Source organism: Pinus tabuliformis, chromosome 6 (genome assembly GCF_031772625.1).
Source record: "Pinus tabuliformis cultivar Carrire ecotype Pingquan chromosome 6, CPIR1, whole genome shotgun sequence".
Classification (NCBI taxonomy): Eukaryota; Viridiplantae; Streptophyta; class Pinopsida; order Pinales; family Pinaceae; genus Pinus; species Pinus tabuliformis.
Window position 1 is genome coordinate 902,849,929 of NC_142292.1, and position 25,326 is coordinate 902,875,254.

At 32.6% G+C, this 25,326-nt stretch overlaps 1 protein-coding gene and 1 pseudogene across 1 annotated transcript; both read right to left on the reverse strand.

The window, feature by feature from the left end:
- Nucleotides 1-414: 414 nt before the first annotated feature.
- Nucleotides 415-1,840, reverse strand: LOC149261845 (delta-aminolevulinic acid dehydratase, chloroplastic-like; annotated as a pseudogene).
- Nucleotides 1,841-21,283: 19,443 nt separating this feature from the next.
- Nucleotides 21,284-22,826, reverse strand: LOC149261846 (putative clathrin assembly protein At2g01600). Its single transcript, XM_089382406.1, has one exon. It carries the CDS (start codon nt 22,771-22,773, stop codon nt 21,529-21,531), a length of 1,245 nt encoding a protein of 414 aa, XP_089238532.1. The 5' UTR covers nt 22,774-22,826; the 3' UTR covers nt 21,284-21,528.
- Between the last annotated feature and the right edge of the window lie 2,500 nt (nt 22,827-25,326).

A 25,326-nucleotide genomic window follows, 5' to 3' on the forward strand; every position in this document is an offset into this window, starting at 1 on the left:
TCATGTTTGTTAAGGAAAAACACACAATAGAAGCATGCATACTATTAGAATATCAACTCCCTTGTCTTCATCAGTACCAGATTCAATAAGAGATTCTTAGTGGTTTCTAGGATTCATCTGATAACTGCTTATTGAAGTTGAATTAGATGGAAGTATTCATTCAAAAGTAATCCTGAATTCTTACAACATACCAAATAAAACTGAGAAAAGGGTAAGACATCATATGTTTTCTTGTCTCCAAATCGTGGGTTAGAATGAAGAGCTTTTCTGAAAGGTCCATAAGGCACTTGCATATATGTTTAAAGACAAAATTTCATAACATTCATGGATCTGTGATCTCCAGAAGCCTTTATTGAAACATCACATTCTACAATTAAGAGTAGGAAGTAAGCGTAAGAATAGTAATGACATGGTTTAATGAAAGGTCAAGAAGGTACTTTGTTGTATTGACATAATAGACACATCTTGAAAACCTTCTCTATCTAATGCAACTTGAATGGCTTCAACACGCCCATCCATCATATCACTTGGACTTACAACATCAGCTCTTGCCTGAGCCTATCTCACCATTTGCAAATCACTAGTGCTATGCAATCAAGAAATAAAAGTAAGTAAAATAAAAGTCAACAAGAAGATTTTAACACAATGCACATTAAATGAAGTGAAAGAACAAGAGGGAAGAAGATTTACCTAGGCAATGACTTGCTTACATAACTTATGGGTTGTTTCATCATTCATAATCACCCCTAAACAAAACATGCAGATGTAGAAACACTGAAAGTTACATCCCAAGGGAAAAGTAATAAACATAGAAATGGAAAAAGAAGAAATTAAGTAATTATAAGGCTTACCATCTTCTCTAACAATTCCATCATGCCCATCAAACAAGTATGGATCCAAAGCAACATTAGTGTAAATCACCTAGAAACAAAGAAGCATAAATTCTTTGTGCCCTACATATTATACACCATGTCAAGTTTTGAAGAAGAATTAAAGTGTGATGGTAAACACATTAAGATCCAAAGCTTACCAGATCTGGATACTTGTCCTTGAGAAGTATTATGGCTCTAGGTACAAGCCCATTTTCATTGTAGGTTTCATCCCATGTGGGTGACTGATTAAAACAATGTTCTGGTTCAAACATTTCTAACCAAAAAAAAGGAAAAGAAAAGACCATGCACAACAAAATACTGAACATTCAAACCTTCAGAGCATTAGAAATTTTATGGAAAAGCACCACACTATTAATACCAACATTGTGAGCCTTATATACCTGCATAATACCAGTGAATTTGACCTTAGATTCAGCAGTGTCAAAAAGGTGAAACTGAATGGGAAAAAATGTTGTGAACAAAATAACTTGAATATTCTAACAAAGTGACCAGCTAATCATGCATGAATATGAAAGCATGACCATTTAATAGAAAATATCCATTAGAAATTAACATTCTTAGAATGTAGTCTTGCAGAATCTCTTCAATCAATCCATTCCGCCAACCAAGCCTGAAACAACTTGGCATTGCTCCTATTGGGCTATCCTCTTCCCCTGTTAATTGAAAAAGAACAACAACTCTGATTTAGAAAAAGGTTGTTTTGTGTGCTTGTTAGAGAAATAAGAATCAAATTAAACAATCTACATGGGGATTACCTCAAATATTTATTATATCAAAGATACCATAGCAACAAATTGTTTTATATCAAAAATACAAAAGCAACAAATTGTTCACTAACCTTCATGAATGAAAAGGGGAAGGATAAAATTTGCAGGAGATATAGTTGTTTCCTGGAAGGCATCTCTCAGAGTAGCTGATTTGTGGTTGTGACAAGGATGTTTCAACATTGGCTACCAAGAAAATCAAAACATATATATTTTACTTTAACTTGACACTCCATTCTTGGTGTTTACTGGCACTTTAAAATATTACATTGCCATTCTGATATACTATGGATTTAAATTTGCAGTTCCGATCTTCTTGTGCTTCTTTATGTATTGTCCATCCATGCAGTGATTTTTTTGCTCGAACTAATAAATTTCTTCTTCCAACAATTAAAAAAAAGAAAAATATCACTGTAAACTTTCCAACCAAGTATAATTGTTTATTACCTTGGAAACTATGTAGGTGCTTGATAAGGATGGTGGATTTCTTTCAAAAGGTAACCTGGAAAGTGGTGCAAGCTGGACAATGGAATTGGGTCTTCAAACTATGGGGTTCCCTATCATAGTGTAGAATATGATTCAACCCCGAGAATTGCTTATAGAGGTCAGCTAATTTCTTATATTAACAGGGTTTTATATTGCATTCAATAACTCATTTTTGTTATGTTGAGACATGGTTTAACATTTTCATGTTATCTTTCGTTGGTTTTCACCAATATTGTAGATGTTTTGTGAGGAGCGAGGGCTCTTCCCTGAAATAGCTAACATCATTTGAGGCTTGGGGCTTATTATTTCAAAGGGAGTCATGGAAGCTCATAGTTACAAGATGTGGGCTCGCTTTGTTATTGAGGTAATGCCATGATTTCAAACAAGATAATTAATTCTCAGACCTCTGATTCCATGAAAAGGTTCCTCTTTTATTTTTGTTTGGTTGCTTGAGAAGACCATAGAATTTAAGGATTGGCATTTGGATTTATAATGAGAACAGGGTATACATTTTATTTTAAGCCTGCATGTGTTTCTAGAGTTGGAGAAAAGTGCCAAACCAAATAAATTGCTATGGTTGATGCTTAATAACTAACGCTTAGAGATTGTTCTTGGGAATTTGATTGTGTAGGGTTGTAGACCATAAGATACTCTATCTATCAACCTCTATATTTCACCTTATGTTCTCTATGTTCTGGCATATAAAATTCTGAAGGCACCCTAGCCTGATTTGTCATGTTGTGGAATTTGGCAGTTTCACAATATTTTTGCACAATAGTGGCTTCTTGGATTGGAAGTGAAACTCTAATGATGTAAAAAGATTAATAATGTTCTAAGAACCGCACATAAATTTGAAAAACACAATTTTGATCTTTAGTGAGCCCTGGACATGCATGTTACTAAAGATTACTTACACTTAGCAAGAGACGAGGTAAATCAGTGGAATTGTTTTGGTAGACTTAGTATGCTCACTTGAAGGTGTACATTAGAGTTATGGAAGTGTAGGAATATACATAAGGAGAAATAATGTATCACTATATCTTATGACTTCTCCATAGGTACATCTGCAGGAGGTTGTGTGTAATCAGGTATGGCTGTAATGTAGATTTTAACCTGAGAAATGCAATTTTTCCACCTGGAATGCAATTTTGACACCTTGGGGTGCATTCTAAGTATGGAATATGATGTTTCATGGCATATAGGATATACCCTTTTCCTTATCATCCATCTGGTTTGCAATTTATGTACATGGCATGCAATTTTTATGCAAGTGGAGATTTTGGTACTATGAAAATAATAGGTAGAAAGCAAAGTTGGTCTTACAAATAGCATATTTTGGCCCATGGGAGTATAAATCATGGTAGGAGATGGTGTTGGTGAAAAATATGAGTAGGTGTCCCCTTAGAAATGACATGGAAAAAAGGTCATCATAGAGGCTAACTTGGAAAATTTCCCATTCCAAAGACCTCCAAACATGGGATTTGATCAACTTTGACTTTGCCAAACTTAAAGATGACATATTGCATGGTAGGATACTTAACAGTTTTGGAACTTTTCTTTTAACTATTAAGGCCTAGGAGGAGGATTTTCATCTTTGACATTGTAAAAGAGATTAATGTTGAGGGCTGCAAATTACTTCCTTGATTACCAATGGATGAGAGGAATGATGATCATCTTTTATTTGATCAAAGTGATAATATATATTTATTGGAAAATAAACTTTGACTTTGCCAAATGGTAAAGGTTAGAAATTAGATAATCATTTAATACATTTTCAAAAGAATCTACATTGAGGATATTGTAAAATCTGTAAATAGGGGGAGGAAATGACTGCGTGAGATAGATCTTAAGGTGCAAGAATGATCACATCTTGATGACACTTAGATTGTTGATAAAACTATATATGAATGTATGATATAGCATTTATGAATGCATCTATGAGTGTTGTTGTGTTGATGTGTATGTTGGTGACAATATATCTCTGAGTTGTTCTTTGCTCTGTCTTGCTTATAGGGATTCCTTGAAAGATAAACAGATTGGTGAACATAAGTAAATAATCTGAACTATAACAAAAAATATAATATGAATCTTGGGGTTCTAATACTAATGATTTGAGCCAACCCATAATTCTACTATTATAACTGAAATTTAAAATCCAAAAATTCCAAAACTAGATCTAAAATCTAAAAAATAAAGCGGACAAAAAAATCAGAAATTAAGAAGACCCTAACTATAGCAAAAACTTGAATAATTAAAAAATAATAGCAAAGATAAGAAGACAAGCAACAACAAAAAATACTAGTGATTTCAACTAGAACTGGATACTGACTTTTAAGAACAAGTGTAAATGATAGAACGAAGTAGTTTGTAGCTGAGTAACCCAGAAAATAATTATGATACAAAGGAATTCTTCTAAGAAGGTATGGATGCAAACTCAGGTCAAATCAATAGTAATATGGATGCTACCTACCACAAATAGTCTCTTCCAAAATTCATGCAATAGCACACTTCACAAACAACTTCATCAAGGTATGGATGCAAACTGAGGACCAAGTCAATATGGATACTGCCCTTGCCCCAAATGGTCTCTTTCAGACCGCCTTCATAAAAATCCTCTACTCCAATGTCTAATGGTAATTTTATAGTTAGTCTTCCCAACTTTTGTAGAAACGAGGAGTTGCAAACTTTGATTAGTGATACTTATGAGTGAAAGTTTTAACCGAATATGAATGGAGTTACAAAGGATTTTATGATGAGAGGGATATAATTTTTATCTTTTTGGGTTACTTTGAAAATGTTTATAGCATGTTTGGGCCTTGTGGGTGCTTTGTGAGATGTGGATTGCATGGTGTATGGTTGGACCATGCTCTTCCATGATGGACTTGGACATTGGAGGTGATTTATTATTTGTTGCTAGACCTTGTTTGGATGTTTGAAAGACATTCTTCCTCGAAGTGTTGGATAAGTATGGAGCTTGGTGACTCCATGTTGTTGATGCATGAAGGTAGTTTATGTGCTTGGAGTAGAGTTGGGTATTTCAGAGGAGGTTATTGTGCTGTAGATAGCACGAGGTTGCTTGGTTGCTTGCATGGAGGTTTACACTTGACATGTGGATTCTTGGGTTGAGGGAGTGGATATGTAGGTGTGGGAGTCCTTAAGGTGACACATGACCTTGGATATGCATTTTCCTTAAGGAGACACATGACCATGGAGATGCATTGGAGCTTTGGACATTTGGAGGATTGTTGGACCTTGGGGAGTATGGAGGTCTTTCTTGTTAATCATTGTCACCTTTGAGCCTCACACATGTCACTTAGAGTAAAGTGCTTCACATGGGTGGACCTACTTGTGTCTTGCAAGTTTTCTTGTAGTGGACTAGGTCCACTTGTTATTGTAAAGCCCCTTTATCTCTCATATAAATAGAGGAAGGAGTGAGCTGTTATTATAGTCAATCATGCACTTGTGCATATTCCTTTCAATACTTGGGTTAGATATGTAAGAGCAATGTTACTTTCTCTCTCTCTCTCTCTCTTGTACAATCTTCTTTGTTCTTTATGTTTTTTTGTCTTAAGGTGCTAGTGTTTCTTGGAGCATTCACCCAAAAACTTCATATATATAAAGAAGAAATGAAAGATGTGGGGTGCATGGTGTATGGTTGGACCATGCTCTTCCATGATGGACTTGGACATTGGAAGTGGTTTACTATTTTCTGCTAGACCTTGTTTGGATGTTTGAAATACATTCTTCCTCGAAGTGTTGGATAAGTATGGAGCTTGGTGACTTCATGTTGTTGATGCATGAAGGCAGTTTATGTGCTTGGAGTAGAGTTGGGTAATTCAGAGGAGGTTATTGAGCCCTAGATAGAATGGTGTTTCTTGCATGGAGGTTTACACTTGACATGTGGACTCTTGGTTTGAGGGAGTGGATATGTAGGTGTGGGAGTCCTTAAGGTGACACATGACACTGGATATGCATTCTCCTTAAGGAGACACATGACCATGGAGATGCATTGGATCTTTGGACCTTTGGAGGATTGTTGGACCTTAGGGAGTAGCGTTCATGCCATGGATTCCTTGCTTGTTAATAATTGTCAGCTTTGAGCCTCACACATGTCACTTAGAGTAGATTGCTTCACATGGGTGGACCTACTTGTGTCTTGCAAGTTTGCTAGTAGTGGGTATTTCAGAGGAGGTTATTGAGCCCTAGATAGTATGGCGTTTCTTGCATGGAGGTTTACGCTTGACATGTGGACTCTTGGTTTGAGGGAGTGGATATGTAGGTGTGGGAGTCCTTAAGGTGACACATGACCCTGGATATGCATTCTCCTTAAGGAGACACACGACCATGGAGATGCATTAGATCTTTGGACCTTGGGGAGTAGCGTTCATGCCATGGAGTCCTTGCTCTTTAATCATTGTCACCTTTGAGCCTCACACATGTCACTTAGAGTAGAGTGCTTCACATTGGTGGACCTACTTGTGTCTTGCAAGTTTGCTAGTAGTGGGTATTTTAGAGGAGGTTATTGAGCCCTAGATAGCATGGCATTTCTTGCATGGAGGTTTACACTTGACATGTGGACTCTTGGTTTGAGGGAGTGGATATGTAGGTGTAGGAGTCCTTAAGGTAACACATGACCCTGGATATGCATTCTCCTTAAGGAGACACACGACCATGGAGATGCATTGGATCTTTGGACCTTTGGAGGATTGTTGGACCTTGGGGAGTAGCGTTCATGCCATGGAGTCCTTGCTTGTTAATCATTGTCACCTTTGAGCCTCACACATGTCACTTAGAGTAGAGTGCTTCACATGGGTTGACCTACTTGTGTCTTGCAAATTTTCTAGTAGTGGGTATTTCAGAGGAGGTTATTGAGCCCTAAATAGCATGGTGTTTCTTGCATGGAAGTTTACACTTGACATGTGGACTCTTGGTTTGAGGGAGTGGATATGTAGGTGTGGGAGTACTTAAGGTGACACATGACCCTAGATATGCATTCTCCTTAAGGAGACACACGACCATGGAGATTCATTGGATCTTTGGACCTTTGGAGGATTGTTGGACCTTGGGGAGTAGCGTTCATGCCATGGAGTCCTTGCTTGTTATTATAGTCGATCATGCACTTGTGCATATTCCTTTTCATACTTGGGTTATAGATGTAAGAGTAGTGCTACTTTCTCTTTTTCTCTCTCTCATTCAATCTTCATTGTACCTTAGGCATTTTTGTCTTAAGGTGCTAGTGTTTCTTGGAGCATTCACTTGAAAACTTCATACATATAAAGAAGAAATGAAACCCATGAACACAATCACAACCTATCATATAATTCTCCATGCTTTAAAAAATCCTAGATAGGGAAAACCAAGAGAAACCCTAGCTCCACCAAAGATACTCCAACAATCAATAGTTTTGAATATATTTTTGAAATATCTTTGGTGAAGCTAAGGTTTCTTTTGGTTTTCTCTATCTAGGGTTTTGGAGAACTTAGAGCATTATATGATCAGTTGTGGTTGTGTTCATGGATTTCAGTTCTTAAACACACATATGAAGTTCTCAACTGTCCAAAATTATGTTATTACAGATTTGACTTCTAGCTTACCATTGCCATAAATTATGTTATTTCAAATATTTAACTTCCAGATTTTCATAAATACAATGTCCTCAAAAGCATAGTTGAACACTTCCATATTCATAGTTAGATCATATTCCAAGAATATATACATTTGTTGTACGGATCAACAATTGTCTCACGAACAAAAATCACATCACATGCAACAATTGAACTTGGTTGGGGAGGATATTAATTTATCCTCTCAAGTTCCTGAGTTCTTTTTGCTGTCAAATCGAATCAGAACTAGATAAAAACCGGATAAAAAAAATTGGGTGACCAGAAAATACATAAATTATTCAATTTTAGGAAGAAAAACATATATATTAATGTGGAACCATATGAATCACAACCATTATACAAAAAAAATTCCATTTAACTTGAGTTTTCTTGGAAGTAGATTTGGAGGTTTCCCAACATGAAATTCCTAAAGAATATGTTGTCTTGAAGCCAAGCATGCGCCATATCATAGAAAAATCTAAAGTCTTTGGCACCCTTAAACTTAGAACTAGTCTGGGAATACTATACCATATTAAGAGAATATTTGTGCTAAGAGTGTTCAGCATGCATTTACAACCACATTATTTCTTAAGGGTGAAAGTGGTTATGTGCCACATAACTCTGTTTGAAGGAAAAATATCCATATCATAAAATAGAGGCAACCTTAAAATGTTTCTTCTTTAGCTAGAAGTATTGTTATGGCATCGTTCATATAAGTACTTTGTTGAAGGACTTCAAAAGGATGTAAAAGTGATTTAATGGATCAGAATGTTCAATGATGGGTATCATTGTGAGATTATTTGCCGAGCATGCTCCTACTAAATTGAAAATGGGTTTTTATTTGTTTATTGTTTGGGCCAAATATTGTAACAGTAGGACTAGTGCATTAACTATGCTAAAAGGTCACCAACAGATACATAAATTATTCAAATTTAGGAAAAAAAACATATATATTAATGTGCATCCATATGAATCACAACCATTATACAAAAGAATTTCCATTTAACTTGAGTTTTCCTGGAAACAGATTTGGAGGTTTCCCAACATGAAATTCCTAAATAATATGTTGTGTTGAAGCCAAGCATGCACCATATCATAGTTAAAATCTAAAGTCTTTGGCACCCTTAAACCTGGCACTAGTTTGAGAATCCTATACCATACTAAGGGCATATTTGTGCTAAGAGAGTTCAACGTGCATTCATAGCCACATTTTTTCTTAAGAAGTGGCTCTGTGCCATGTAACTCTGTTTGAAGGACAAATATCCATATCATAAGGCAAGCTTGAAATGCTTGTTCTTTAGCTAGAACTATTGTTATGACATTGTTCACAACTTTTAAGTACTTTGTTGAAGGACTTCAAAAGGATGTAAAAGTGATTTAGTGGGTCAAAATGTTTAGTGATGGGTATTATTGTGAGATTATTTTCCCATCATGCTCCTACTAAATTGAAAATGGGTTTTTTCTATTTATTGTTTGGGCCAAATATTGTAACAACGGCACTAGTGCATTAACTATGCTAAAAGGTCACTTTCCTATTAATTTGACCATGAATATCTCTTTTACAAAGAAATATTTCTTAGCTATGTTTATGTTAGTGATTTGATAAGAACATTTCTACAGTCTCTTCATTGAATTTCTTAAATTTTTTACATTTATGCTTTTTGACAAAAAAGGTTTAACATTTTACCCCTTGCTAAGTAATGATTCCTTAAATAACCTTCTAGCTTGGTTCCTTTTTGTTTCATCTAAGGTTGGCAAAGTGTCATGAATTTACATTGAACAATGTAAGAATCTAGTCTTCTCCAGAAACAATCAACCCAACTCTTTCATTTTGAAAATTGCCTACCAATTCTGGACATATTCATTGAGATTTCTATGTTGAAGGTGTTGGATTTAGGTAAGTGATGCAGAATTCACACCTACAGTTCTATTGTTCACCTATTAGACCAGTGCAAATTAGGCAAACTTGGAAGGGTTGGAAATGACTATTCCAACCATACTCTTATTAGCCTGCAATACATATATTCATAACACATACCTACAATACTATTGTTCACCTATTCGGCTAGTGCATATTGTAGGCAACTATTAAATGTTGGACTTCACTATCTCAAGTTCACACACCAACACTAAAGATGCAATGTATTGTGTGCATCCTTAGATATGTTTGAGATTGTGAGCTAACTATTTAAATAAATGCATGTATAAAACTTATATATTAGCAAAATAACCATCAATATGTTTTTCTAGCATTTTGGGCTGAATTAACAATAGTATGCAAAAAAGTGTCATTTCAATATCTAGAAATTTGGATATATAAATGTGAGATATATACTCTACATCTTTGGGTTATCTCCTTTTCATATCTAAGCCTTTTTAGGCTACATATTAATTGTTTTAACTTTGAACTTTGAAGAAATTCCTGAATGGACTTCATAAATACTCGAATGAATGGACTTCGTAAGGTAGTGGTACCATAAATTGTGTTATTTCAAAGATTTAACTTTCATATTTTCACAAAATACAATTTCCTCAATAAATACTTACATATATAGATACTTATGTTTACGATTATATATGCATTGGAGTGGTTCCTTTATGATTTACTATAATCTTGATGTTGACAAGCTTTAGGTGACCTTTTTCATCAATTGTTCATAGAATATGCAAAAGATTTCATTGTCAAAATGTGGAAAAAATTACGTTTCTCCTTATTTATTTTTTTATTGTTCACGACAAGATAATCATGTTGCAGGAATGAGGTATCCTATAGTCTATTTCAATTTGTGGATATTATTTTTCCTCCCATTTTTTTACAAGGATGTAGATTTCATTTTCATGTTGATGGTTTTTGTGTGTATCTTATCTAGCCCCAAATATTGGTAAAGGAGTGGATCTTGAGAAGTAGTCGTGGACACAAACTATCAGAGGTTAATGTTACAATACCACTTCCACCTGGTATCAGAAAAATTTTAATGGTAAGTGACATAAAGAAGAGTTATTTAATGGTAAGGTTGAAAGGGCAACCTCATGTCTTAGTTCTAAGTCATTTATTTGTGTTTATTAGCTGTAAGTCATATGTTTTTGAGCTTTACCAGATCAATTATTTCACTAATACAATATGCATGGCTTGTATTTCTCACCCGATGTTAGTTACTTGACATGGTTGATATAACATTCAATTCTAGGCCCCTTTTGTTTTAAGTCGTATATTTTATTGATTAAAAGGATGTTCATATTTTGATTGGCTTACTTGGAGCTTGATTTTAAAAAGTTTTGTAAATTCCACGTGGATGTTATTTTTTCAGGGTGATATCTTTGCACCAATAAGATCACATGAGTCTTAGAACATAGGTATACAACAAGCACATCTTTGGCCTTTATTGTGTATCTATTATTCTTTATATCATTGATGGATGGTTATTGATGATGTAAAACAGAGGATGGGAAGCTCCTACCAATTCTCTTGACAAAATAAAATAAAAAGGAGTGGTAGAATTGTGTTTTAAAGGGTGAGCCAGAAATCAGTTCTTGAAAGGTAGAACTTGAGAATGGCAAGCTATCTGATCTGAATCTAGAGACACAATAGACTGTGGAAACAAAATGATGGTATTGATGAGTCTTCCCAGAAAATAAGCTCTAACTATTAGACCACTACCCAAATTTCAGTTATTTGCAATGGCAATAGTGATTCTAGCTTTCTTTGTATGAATAGTGACTTTGGCCATTGTCTTATTCGTTTCCTATGAATGATTTTGATTTTCAAACTCCAACTAGTTTATTTTTAAATTAAATAATGTTTTGGTGACAAACTTATAGTTTTCAAAGCTCTTTTCTAAATCTTTTTTCTTGAGCAAATTTGTCTTCTTAATTTAGGTATTGTAGATTTCTATTGTGTGAAATATGCTATGGTATAATTGCCTGGATAAATAGACAGAAGTGTTTTACAACATAGTATTTTTTTAAATCGAAAGAAAAAATATTTCCAAATACAAAGTTTATTAATTAATAACATCTTTTAGACTTATTTGCTAAGTTATGATTATATTTTAGTAGGGGATTTTGTGTACACTGATATTGTGTTGTCTCTTTGGTTTATGTCAGGTAACAATGGTTAATAAGGAATGTGTTCTTGAGCAGCAGGCACACATCTTATTCTACTATCGATAGGAAACTCCATGGTTTTTAGGCATGGCAACAAAAACATAGATGTCAGTGGGATATCCAAAGTCTGTGTTGGATGAATTTAATACTAGTGATGATTTTGATTCCTTGTCAGATAAAGAATGTCACGAGTCAAATTCAAATAAACAAAAGCAACTCAAGAATGAAGGTGAAGCTATTTCTTTCTATCCAAGTCAATTTATTTTATTTGTTGGTTATTGTCATGTTTTGAGTGCAGACTTGTGAGATTCCAAATTGCATGTTGGTTTATGTAAAGGGGATCTATATATATATATATATATATATATATATATATATATATATATATATTATATATTTTTAGATCTGTGTTATATATTATGTATGTATGTATGTATATATACATGTATACATACATACATACATATATATATATATATATATATATATATATATATATATATATATATATATATATATATATATATATATATATTGTTCATGGTTTTTGGAGATCTGTGTTACATTTGCACTGAAGTTTAGATATCATTCAGATATCTAAACACCAAACAACAACAACATTGAGATTTTTCTTTCACTCAACCTATGACATATTGCATTTGTCTTCATCAATTTTCTTCTTCCATATGCTATCCACTTATGACATTTCCTTCACAATATTTGGTTCATTTGTTAGTTATAGGTCATTTATAGATTACAAAGTCTTCAGAGTTTCACTTCTAATTGAGTATTAAGCTGAACATATTGATTCTCTTATACATAATTATTTGTCCCTCCACCCATTTTTCATAACCTCCATAACCATTAGGTAGGGACCTATAGATTTTATGTTTCTTTGCTTCTTTAGTAAAATATTGTCGAGACTTTAATTTATTGAAAGTTTTATAATTTACAATTTATGAAGTTTCAAGGTCTAATTTTTAAAAGTATAATTCTTCAAAGGGTGCTAGCTCAATGGAAGAGTTGGTGGTTCAATTCCATTGTGCCCTAACATCCATTTGGAATGGTGACAATCAATATTTGGTGACGGAGGCTCTTTTGACCATCACCAATGAGCTTTGGTGACATTTTGCGACCCTCACCAAAATATGAAATGGTGACGGTCAACGAATGCCACCATATATATGCATCAATAGTGACGACCCTCAAAGGTCCGTAACGATAAATTGTTGTTGATATGAAATGGTGACGGTCGTTGTCCGTCATTATAGTCATTATTCATGATGAACCTTGAATGTCAACACAACACCTACACTTCTGGCAATGCGGCTTTTGGTGACAGTCAATGAAGATCACCATATATATGCACCAATAGTGACAGCCATGAAATATCCATCACAATAAATCATTGTTGTTCATATGAATGGTGACACTCACTATCCATCATTATAATCAATATTTGTGATGGACCTTGAATATCACCATAACACCTATACTTTTGACGACACCATCTTTGGTGACGAAGGCTATGGTCCATCACCATTGCTCATATGAAGTGGTGATGGTTGCTATCTGTCATTATAAATCATTATAGTTGACAGACTTTGAATGTCACTACAACACCTATACTTTTGGTGACGTTCAATTTTTGGTGATGGAGGCTATGGTTTGTCACCATTGCTCATATGAAATGGTGATGGTCGTTATCCGTCATTATAAATCATTATTGGTGACAGACTTTGAATGTCACTACAACACCTATACTTTTCACGACTCCACCTTTGGTGACGTTTAGTTTTTGGTGATGAAGACTCTTTTGACCACCACCAATGAGCTTATGGTGGCATTTTTTTCCACTCACCATAGTATTTTTATCTTGTAGTGTCTCCCACTTCGCAACTCACTTAATTACTTAGAAATTGGTTTTCAATCTCAATATTCTACTTACGCTCTTGTTTTTTTACCTTGGATCTATGTTTGGTGGCCTTGAATCTCTTTTCAAACTATAACTTACTCATCCACCATTGGGTTTTGGATAGAGTTTTGTCCATCAAAAATAGGGACTATGGTTTTGAGTTTTATTAAAAGTTGGTTTAGTATAGGCTTAAATGGGTTGTTGTGGAAATGTATTTTTCTCTAATTGTGTAATGGGCTCTACGTTTGTTGGAGTGGTTTAGCCTGATGTTTATGAAATGGAAGGGAAGTTTTTCACCATGGTCAAGAAGTAGTCCCTCAAGTTTATCCCCATGGCCTAGAAGTAGGCCCTCAAGGAAATAATATTAGGATGCGTAAAACTTCCTACTATTTCCATGTGGCTCTCAAACTCACTTTTGTTCACCCCACTGTAGTTTTGAGCCTCTAAATGGTTATAGTAAGTCCACCTTGCATGACTAGGAGCATCTTACTTCTCCTATAGGATCCATTGGCTCCTCTGTCTGTCACCATCACATCTTCATTTAGTGGAGACAAGGAGTGAATAGAAGGATGGAAAAACACATGCCAAAATTGAATCAATAGCGCTTCCATAGTCATTCTTCTTGTCTAAATGGTTCTGAGCACCTACCAAGTTAGTTATTGAGTTAATGCTTAGGGAATCTCTTGGAGCATCTATAACAAGAATTGTAATTCACCCCTAGTCAAACTAAACTATTCTGCTAACATCCATGAAGACTTCATATATTGAAAGTGTTGTCTCTTGTTGCAATAAATCTTCACTAATGGTTTTTCACTTGTTTACTGATATTTCACTTATATTTCCAATGCATAGAGTGAAATTAGATCATAATTGAGAAATATTTTAACAATAAGAATTAGAATTTCATAGAATGCAATTAGATCATAATTGAGAAATATTTTAACAATTTTTTTTATAATGATTTACCCTGATGCAAATGAAGGATATTGTGATGTAGATGAGGAATTCCTATCATTTCCTATTGTTTAGTGATGCAAATGAAGAGTCATCACAAACCTCTCCTTTTTTTTTGGTGGTTGAAGAGACTTCTACTCTTTTTTTGGTTCTCAAAGACAAAGTTACAATGACAATTTCCTACACAATTATAGAACAAGCAATGTGCTACACAAGTATACAAACAATGTAACTATTGATCAAGGATGAGGCCGTGAGGAAAGGGTGAAGCCGTGGAGAGGTGGTGGAAAGGTGGTGAGAGGTGGTGTGAAGAAAAATGGAACTTCAAAGATGATATTGATAAAAACCTGGCACTTGAAATATCATATTGCTAAAAAAAGGTTTGGTTAACTTCCTATATAGAGTAGCATTTATATACATTGTCAAGACTTAGGTTAAGTCTTTGGAGGAATATATACATAGTTGTTATATATACACTATCCAAAGTTACTTTAATATAAAGTTTTATATACACTGTCAAAAGTTACTTGAATATAAAGTTCTATGGAGTAATTTTACATATGGAGAAACATTGGATAAAGATAACCAAGCACATCCAAAACAATGAAGCACATCGAAAACAATAGTATTACTTTAATTTTATTTGTAAACTTTGGATATCCATTCACAATGTTGCCTCCATACATGTGAAGTTTCCAATAAGAGGTCGAATCCAAAACATTGGTTAAATTTTGGAGAAGGGAAACTATCATCCTAAAATTTTGGTTAAATTTTGGATAAATTGTAGGTCACCACAAATTAATATGAATTCAACAACCAAGAAATCACTATAGTCCCTGAGCTACCATATGCAAGGACTAATAACGAGATAGTTTTCCCCTTAACCATAAAATATTACAAAATTTTCCTCCAAAATTTCATTCACCATGCGAATTGCAAGAAAAATAAAGTTGTTAACAAATTTATTTATCATTTATGGATCCAAGTGAACTATTTTTGTTGACAAGGTTATTTGATCATGACCTCTAATAAAAATACTTGCCATATGGTATCCATTTTTCTTGGTAATGTTGTATGGATTTCACTATGGTTCGGCTTGTGATACGACTTGCATTAATATCAATTGTGTTTAGAATTAAAATTGGTTGTGTTGGGAGACATATTCTATGGCACACCATGAGTATGATGTGTGAATTTTTCCATGCTCAACTTGGAGTTGACACATGCCCTTTTTAAAATAAAAACAAAAAATAGTCTAAATAAAAAATAATGTTGTCTATAATAAAAATAAAGATGAATATACAACCCTTGTAGCTCAATTGATGATGGTTGTGAAAATGATTTTTTATGTTCCCTGAAGGCTTGAGATTCAAACCCCACAATTCACTTGTGCCACGGGAAGGGCCATACATAGATACCTAGAGGATATAATGTTAGCAGTTGGAATCAACCGTATGTCAAACCAATACAAGAGCATCCTAGTTTTTGATTCTTTTAGATACAAAAAAAACATGAATATACATATTCAGTTACTTTTAATTAATTAATAGAATTATAAAACATCATTAATAGTTAACTAAAATAATTATAAAACATCATTATTAATTAATTAAAAGAATTATAAAACATCATTAATTGTGTTCTCACAATGCTTGCTTGTCTTTATTCTTTCTAGTTCATTATTGAGACAAGAGTCCCTTACATTAAATACTTTAAATAAAATAAATGTAAATGATTATGCATATTCAGTGAGCTCTAATTAAAAGCATTATAAAATATCAATAACCTCATTCTCATTGAGCTCACATGGTCCATTGTTAATAATACAATAAATATTTCATTTTCACTTTTGGAGTTATAAATAAAATATTTCCATGTCTATTAAATAATATAATTTTATGTAACTTTACACAGATAAAATAGTTAAAAATTTGAAAAAAATTATATTTCTTTTATATTTATTTCAATATAAAACTCAAATATTAACTAATATATATATATAGCATGTGTGTATATATATGTGTTAATATTGATCTTTTTAAAATATTTCAGTACAATACTCAAAAGGCAAAAACAATTAAAAATAAAATAATTTAGTTACTTTTTAATAAGAGAGAAATGTGTAATTCATTCAAATTTTAATATAAAATAATAATAATAATAAATTATTTAATATATATATATATATATATATATATATATATATAATGGATCTTATGTGTAACTTTTTTTTCAAGTTTTGCATTCTAAAAAGACATTTGTATATAATGAGATTTCATCTCTAGGCCCTTACTAGATTTGTAGTTAAAATGGATCTATACTTGTTAATATTACAACCCAATATGAATGAGATGTGATTAAAATATTTCACTTTCATTCTAGAAAATATAAATAAACTAAAATAATTTAGGTGCTTCCTAATAAGAGAGATATGCAATTAATTCATTTTTTAATATAAAATTGATATGTGACATTCAAAGTATGTTATTAATGATAAAAATATTCAGTGTGGGCCATAAATAAAATATTTCACTACTCAATGTTATGTAATATTGATTGGTATTTAAAAATATATTAATATGAAAAACATTTTTAAATGAACAATGTGGTCCACAAATAAAATATTTCATTATCTATATCAAGAAAAATATTTTAATGTCAATTATGCATATATGTATAAATTATATAAAAAAGTTCAAAAAATTATCATTAAAACATTTTAATATATCTAAAGTAATCTCATTATTTTATATTTGAGTGCTTTTTCATATATATTTTTTGGTTGAGTCTAAAATCTAACAAAAACATTTGAAATTGCAAATTTAAATTGTGTAGTATCCAAATACCCAAAAACATTATATCTATTTATATATTCCAAAATACAATAAAATTTAAATATATATCACTCATATAAATCAATAACGACCACAACCACAATTTATCGTTGTGATAAAAGAAATTAAAACTTTTAAACTTGAAATTTTACACTTAAAAATAATTTTATATTTAAAGAAAGTGACCCTTGATAAATCCATAATTTAATAGATATATACATAATTTAATAGATATATACTAATTTTATCACATATGTACACTTTACTTTCATGAAAATATTAAAAGCTTCCTTCTCACTTATTACATTCCAAGCCTTTTCTTTTTAACTAGATATTGATTGTAATCTTATATAAAATGAAGTGCTATGATTTTCGATTATTTTCCTTTCCTTTTCCATTAATATATCAATAAGACACATTATAAAACTAAATCTATATTATGTTTTTTTAGATCAATGGGATGCCACGATTACTCTGGTATATTTCCATTTGCGTTTTCGTTACAAGTTAAGCGATAATAAAGTTGACTTATTTTATAAAAATATACAACCAATTTGCATAGTTTTAAAGTTCATGGAATACCCTACAAAAGGTTATAAGGTTATAGGTGGAAAGGGACGACCATCATGATCCATGATGATATTATGAACCATGATGGGATGAAACTATGTTTCTTGGGGATTATAAAAATACTAAGGTCTTGGGACATAACATTTACTCACATGGGTCATGCTCAATTTTTGGGAAAATTTAAGGATTTATATTTATATTATAAGTGGGAAATTTTAATGAATTATTAATTAAAAAAAATATTTAGTCATGTTTTTTTTAAATATTAAAATTTTTAATAATATTATATATATTTAAAAGAAAAATAGAAAAATAATATAGTTGAATTATTTTTAGAAAAAGGAAAAAGAAAATTAGCTAAATGATGAAATGTGTTACTTAAAATTTTCTTTGATAGTGTAAGGTTAAGACACAAAACGCATTTAAGGAATCATCAAACTTAAAGCTAGGTTTTATGTCATAGATTTTTTCTCACAGATGAGAGGATATATATAAGGCTAAAGGTCACTATACAAGCCTTGGATTAGGAATATTTTTCCTATGAGCAAAATATTGTGGCTTTTTTTAGATTTAGGTATGTCGTGAATGGTTTTCAGGGCTTAGGGTATGATCTTGAGGTCAAAATTCAAGGTCTAAGACCCAATTATTTTCTTTAGGGATCATATGGTTCATACAATGTCCTAAAAACAAAACAACCACCACATAAGAAGTAATTAGCCTATGAGTGATATGTAGTCAAAATTTGAAGGATTTGCATACCACTGATGGCCCTTTTACCCTAAACTTTGTCCAAGGCAAAAATCTTGGGTTTTAAGCTATATTATTGTCCTTTGATGGTCACTCAATATGTGTGGGGCCCTAACCCATTCCACATTCACTAATAAGGAATATGGTCACTATCTATATTTTTATTATAGTAAGGATTGTCCCTAGGGCCTATGTTTACGTCCAATATAAAATCCAAGTACCTAGGTCATAGTGCTTTCCATGAGGACTTATTTAATGTGTACATGGCCCTAAGTCATAATGCATGTCTCCAATAAGGAATATTTAATTTTGAGTATGATATATTCTTTCCATTTATAATTTTGTAATGATAATAATAGGTATTAGAGCTCATGCCATGATTTAGTGTCCAAATCTATGGCTTTTGGGCCATGCATGGGGTCTAATGCTGCCATATAGGCCCTACATAGATAATCTCTACCTTTTTTGTGAGACATTGTGGAAATTCCAAGGTTTTCATTGCATGGATGGTTCTCTTGAACAAATCCACAATTTAAGTAAAATTCAAGAATTATAGACAAAAAGTGTGATTATGCTATTGATAGGCCATAATAGGGCCTCAAGCCATCACATAAGCCTTGCAGGTGGAATATCTAACTTATGAGAAGAATATGGTAAACAATTCAAGATTTGAAACACCATGAATAGATCTCAAGTCATGTCATCGTTAAAGGTTAAAAGATTATATTAAAAGCCTATTAATTGCTTGTAGAGCTCATCCCACATGTGTAATGCCATGGGTTGCTAAATACATAATGCACATATAATATTTATCATGTGTGATATATGGTCACAATTTGAAGTAATGGAGCATTAGGGACGGTCATTTTTGTCCATACCATGTTTCAAGGAAAATTTCAAAATATCAAGCTACTCATGGCACTTGTGTAAACCTATAAGGCATCACAAGATCCATCCATACAAAATCTTTGCCTATAAGAAAAATATTGTGTCTACTTCAAGACTTGCAATACACTAATTGTTTCTCAAAGATGAGGTTATTAGATAGGTCCAAAATTTAAAGTCTAAGCTATAACATTTCCTATGGGTTTCATGAGCCATATGTCCCATTCAAATAGACTATACAAATGCTACATAGGGATTCATTATACTAGAGGTGCAAACACATTAACATTTTGATTTTTTTCATGCAAGTATTTGTTATGAGGGCATAATCCACGATTTGATGCCATAGAACAAGTTCCTAAGTCTTCAAATTTACTTTTTGGGATTATTCACCATATACAAACCTCCAAATTGCTACATAATCCCTATTAAAATTATGTATGTTTCAAGAGTGAACTATGGGTATAATCAAGCCAAATAAATTTATAGGGGAAACAGATAGAATTGTGAGTAAATAGCTATCTCAAGGATCATAAGCATTTATTCAGTTATGTAATACTATATCAGCCCTCTTTATGTCCATTATTAAGTTAACACAAGGTATATAAACCCAAGTTAGATGTCTTTCATAATAGTAAGTTAGCCTTCCATGTGTCCATTATTGGGTTAACATATGGTATATCAACTAACGTGAGAGATTTTAGAACTATATAGTCACATCTAATGGGCACCAGGATTTAGGGCATGAGAAAAATATATGGTTTAATGCTACAAAACAAGGTTTGTGGCCTTCAAATTTATTTTTAGGATTATCTACTAGGTCTAAACCCCTAAGACACTATATATAATTATGGGCATCACTTAATACTACATTAGCCATCCTTGTGTCCATTATTGAGTGAACACAAGGTATATCAACTCAAATTAAAGATTTGAGAACTATATAATCACATTTAATGGGCACCATGATTTAGGACACGGCAAAAATATATGGTTTAATGCCCCAAAACAAAGTTTGTGGCCTTCAAATTTATTTTTGGAGATTATCTAGCATGTCTAAAACCCCAAATCACTATATAGAATTATGGACATAATTATTAGATGTGTCTAATAATACATATGCTATTAATATGCTATTAATAGAAAAATAAATAATCAAAGAAAAATAAAATAAAATTATGATTAAATTAACAATCTCAAGGCTCATAACCCATTCATGAAATTATATAACAGCCCTCCTTCTATCCATTATTGGACCAACAAAAGTATTTGTTAGAGAAACAAAAAATATTCTTGGACTACAAAGTATTTATTTCTCATAAAAAATAACTTACATGTTTAGTATGTTAACTTTGAAATCTGAAATTTTTAAAACAAAATAGCTGTTTTTAAGAATTCAGCCCACTCAAATTATATATATATATATATATATATATGATTTTGGTCTCTTTGATTTATATGAAAATAAAATAAACAATCCCAAATACACACCTAAAACAGTAAATATTTTTTATAAATTCACGCCATTTATATCCAGAATAACGGTACAAATTCACATCTAAAATAGTATTTTTGAACCTGCTTACAATAATAACACACTAACCCTAAAAACCCGGAAATTATTTCTCAGGTCTTCTTCCAACGGACCAAACTCCACAGCAAACTCCACACAGAACACACAAGAAGCATATAAATTCAGTACATATATCTAACATAAATAACCCTAGCCTGTCAAGAAAGGGTTTGCTCTGCGCCCATTCGGAAGGGCAAGCTCTATCTGCTATCCAATGCTCTCTCCCATTCTATCTCTCCATGATAATTAGTGAATGAATCCTTTATGTTCACATCGAATGCCCTCTCCCATTCTTTCACTGCATGATTGCTTTCATAACTAGCCTCCTGGCCAGTGTTTTCAGAACCAAAAAGGATCAATGGCCTCTCTTCCTCCACTGCATGCTGCGATGTCTCCTTCGGAGCTGTTGCTTTCTTAGTCATATGTTCTTCCTTCACTGCATCCTGCGAAGTCTCCTTCGGAGCTGTTTCTTTCTTAGTAATATGTTCTTCCTCTAAGCCATTACAGTGATGCCTGTATTTTTGAATGCGATCCTTCATTTCACTGAGGAATCTCTTCTGGGAGAGATAGTCACCATGGCCATCTGTTAGACCTACTCTAGTGCATGCATTACAAAAATCCGGGAGTTTATCGTACTGCTGCAAAATTTGGTCGTAAATATAAACGAAGTTTAAAGCTTGATCACCAGAAAAGTCAGAGAAGGAATAATCCAGCAACTTGCGTACACGATCATTAATGGCCGTGCAGATTTTTGGACAATCTTTCACAAGTAAATCCAGAGCGTAGTGAACGAGACGGTTCACTGCGACGGGGCCCTCCTCAGAAGGACTGCAGTCTAAGAGGCAACCGAGAAGTAGATGCAGGGATCGCAAATCTTGCAAAAGCTGAGCAATTTCAAAATTCTGATATTCAGCGAGGGTCACGTAGTAAATCTTGGTGTTGCACTGCAGTCTCTGAACCAAAAAAGAGGCATACTTGCGAACCCAAAGAGAGAATTGGAGGGCCAATGGGGTGGAAGAATCCTTAAAACTTTGGGACACCCGCACGAGTGGAGTTTTATCAGAGGATTTCTGCTTTTCTTCATCTTCTTGGTCGAAAATGCAGGGAAGAACATCCCTGGTCAGTCGATGAACGAGTGCCAACGTCTTGACAGCGACCATCCAATTTTTTGTTCGGCTTAACCGATCTTCAACAACTTGTTTTATATAAAGTCTCAGCCTTTGTTGTTCCATTGCAGCAACCAAAACGAGGAGGTGTTTTTCCTTCGGGGGCTTACCATTGTGGCGAGCAGCTTTAATGAATGCAACCTCTATGTCTGCAAGTCTGGTATTGATAACTGGAGTCGTATGGACAAGTCCGACATAGCTCATGAGGGCAAATCCAACAGATACGGCGTCCTTCAGCGCTCCCACTACTTTTCTTGACCAGGATCCCATCCACACCATTTTGAACAATGAAAACAGATTTCTCCTGACAAAAGTTAATTTGCTTCCTAGAAATATCCTTTGGCGACTTTAACTCTTTGGGACTCTTCATCGCTTCAATTAGATAGATGTGACATTTTGTGGTTTTTTTAATAACATAGGATCTTTAAAAAAAATCTGTTCGGTGATGGATGTGACATTTCGGGGTGTTCATGGACTTTTTCTAAAATTATATCTCAGGTGATTTTATTATGAAGATTAATCAGGGGAAAAAAAATTTATGCTCAGGTAAGTTAATTTTTCATATTTATTTATGGTTATTTTTATTTTACAAGAATTATTAATTTAAACTATATAAATAAAATTGTTTTATTTTAAAAATCACCAAAATTTCATAAAATTACTCAACAAATTTTAAATATATTCAAAAACAAAATTATAATTATCATTTTAAGAGACAATAAAATCAAAATTAATCCACTTTAAAATAAATTTAAATACTTTATCTTTAAACTAAATATCGATCCTTAAAATTTTCTCTACTCAATTATATTAGAGCAAATACTTTATTCAGAATATTTTAAAAATAATTTTATTAATTAAAATTTCGTATGGCTGCTATTTATTGGATTGTCAATGAATTCATTATATTTTCGATTAAACCCTATTGTTATTTAAGTGATTTCAAGATTTAAGCGAATTAACAAAACACGTTGGCATATGACATCCATTTTGCTAAGTGATGTCTCACGCGTTCAAAGTATATGGCCATTTGCATCATTGACTTTAAGAGTATATGGCATTTGCCATGCAATATGACTTTAGAATATATATATTCAAAAAATATTAATAAACAATAATAAAAATATTTAATTTGCTTAAGATGTCTTAAGCATTTAAAGTACATGGCTATTTATATTTTGATTTTATATATCATATGTTATATATATCCAAAAGTATATGTTATCTGACATCATTAATTTTTTATATATATTAATAATAATAAAAATATTTAATGTAGATAGTAAATAAAATATTTTATTATATAAAATTAAATAATATTGATGTGTATTTATAATTATATTAATAAGGAAAATATTTTAATATGGATAATATGGTGTATGAATAAAATATTTTACTATTTATATTAAGTAAAAAAAATTGTAAAAAAAAAATTAAAAATATCTAAAGTAGTCTCACTATTTTATATTTTGGTCCTTTTCACATATAGTTTTTTGGTAAGTCTAAAATTTATCAATTAATTGTTGAAATTGCAAATTTAAGAGGTGTAGTTTGTATAATCCAAGTGTCCAAAGGGATTTTCAAGGCATTGTATCCATTTATACATTCAAAAATGCAATTTAAACAATGCAGAATTACATATAGTATGTATATAACCAATATATATTAATCTTAAACCCCCATTCCCCCCCACACACATATGCTTGTGGTTAAAATTGATATATATATATATAAAAACCACACCCACTATTTATGAAGTCTGGGAGTGATTAAATGTCTTGCACTTCAGATCTTTTTTGAGATTTTGCACTCTAAAAGAATTTTGCATATCAACACACAATAAAAACAAAACAAAACATGCAACAATTATCTAGTTTTATTAATAATTTGCATAAAGTATAAAATGAAAACACAGAAACATTCCACACCATCATCCAATCTTCATTACTTAATAATTTTCATAAAATATAGCATACAAAAACATCCAAGACGATGCGTCCCCTGACATGAAAATTGCACCAGCAGATGATGGAAACAATCATAAGGCAAATGGCCTCTCAAAGTCATATTATCTATCAAACAATGAAATAGAACCAATAGATTTCCAAAACGTGTTCCATTAAGCTCTTCCAAAACTCCAAGGATTTACGCCATAATCTTTTGTGATCAACACTGGTGGGAACTTCGTACTAGCTAAATGATAAAATTCGGCACTTAAAATTTTCCTTGGTAGTTCTTAAGGCTACAACATGAAACCCACTTAAGGAATCATCAAACTTCAAGCTAGCTCTAATGCCATAGGGACTTTCTCACCGAAGAGAGGAAATGCATAGGGCTGGCTAAAGGCCACTATACAAGTCATGGATTAGGAATATTTTTCCTACGAGAAAAATATTGTGCTCTTTTTTAGGTTTTGGCATGTCATGAATGGTTTTCAAGGCTTAGGGAATGATTTTAAGGTCAAAATTCAAGGTCTAACACCCAATATTTTTTTTAGGGATCATGTGCCTCATACAATGTCTTAACAACAAATTGATTGAAGTGGCTCCAAAAATGCTCAAAATTCAGAAGTGGCTCAAAATAGCTCAAAAATAAGAGTGATCATATTGAAGTGAAACTAGGACAATATCGTACTATTTTTCATCCCAATTCCAACAATGTAAATGATACTCAAATTCGAGTTCGTATGCTCCAAATATTCATGGTCAATGTTTTTGTCAAACTAGGCCAAATCGCAGTCACTAATGAGGCAACAATTTGGAAAAGAGTCGGCAGATGAAATCCGGCAGTCGGAAAGGGAGAATTTGTCTCCTCTTTAACTTTTTCGGTGAC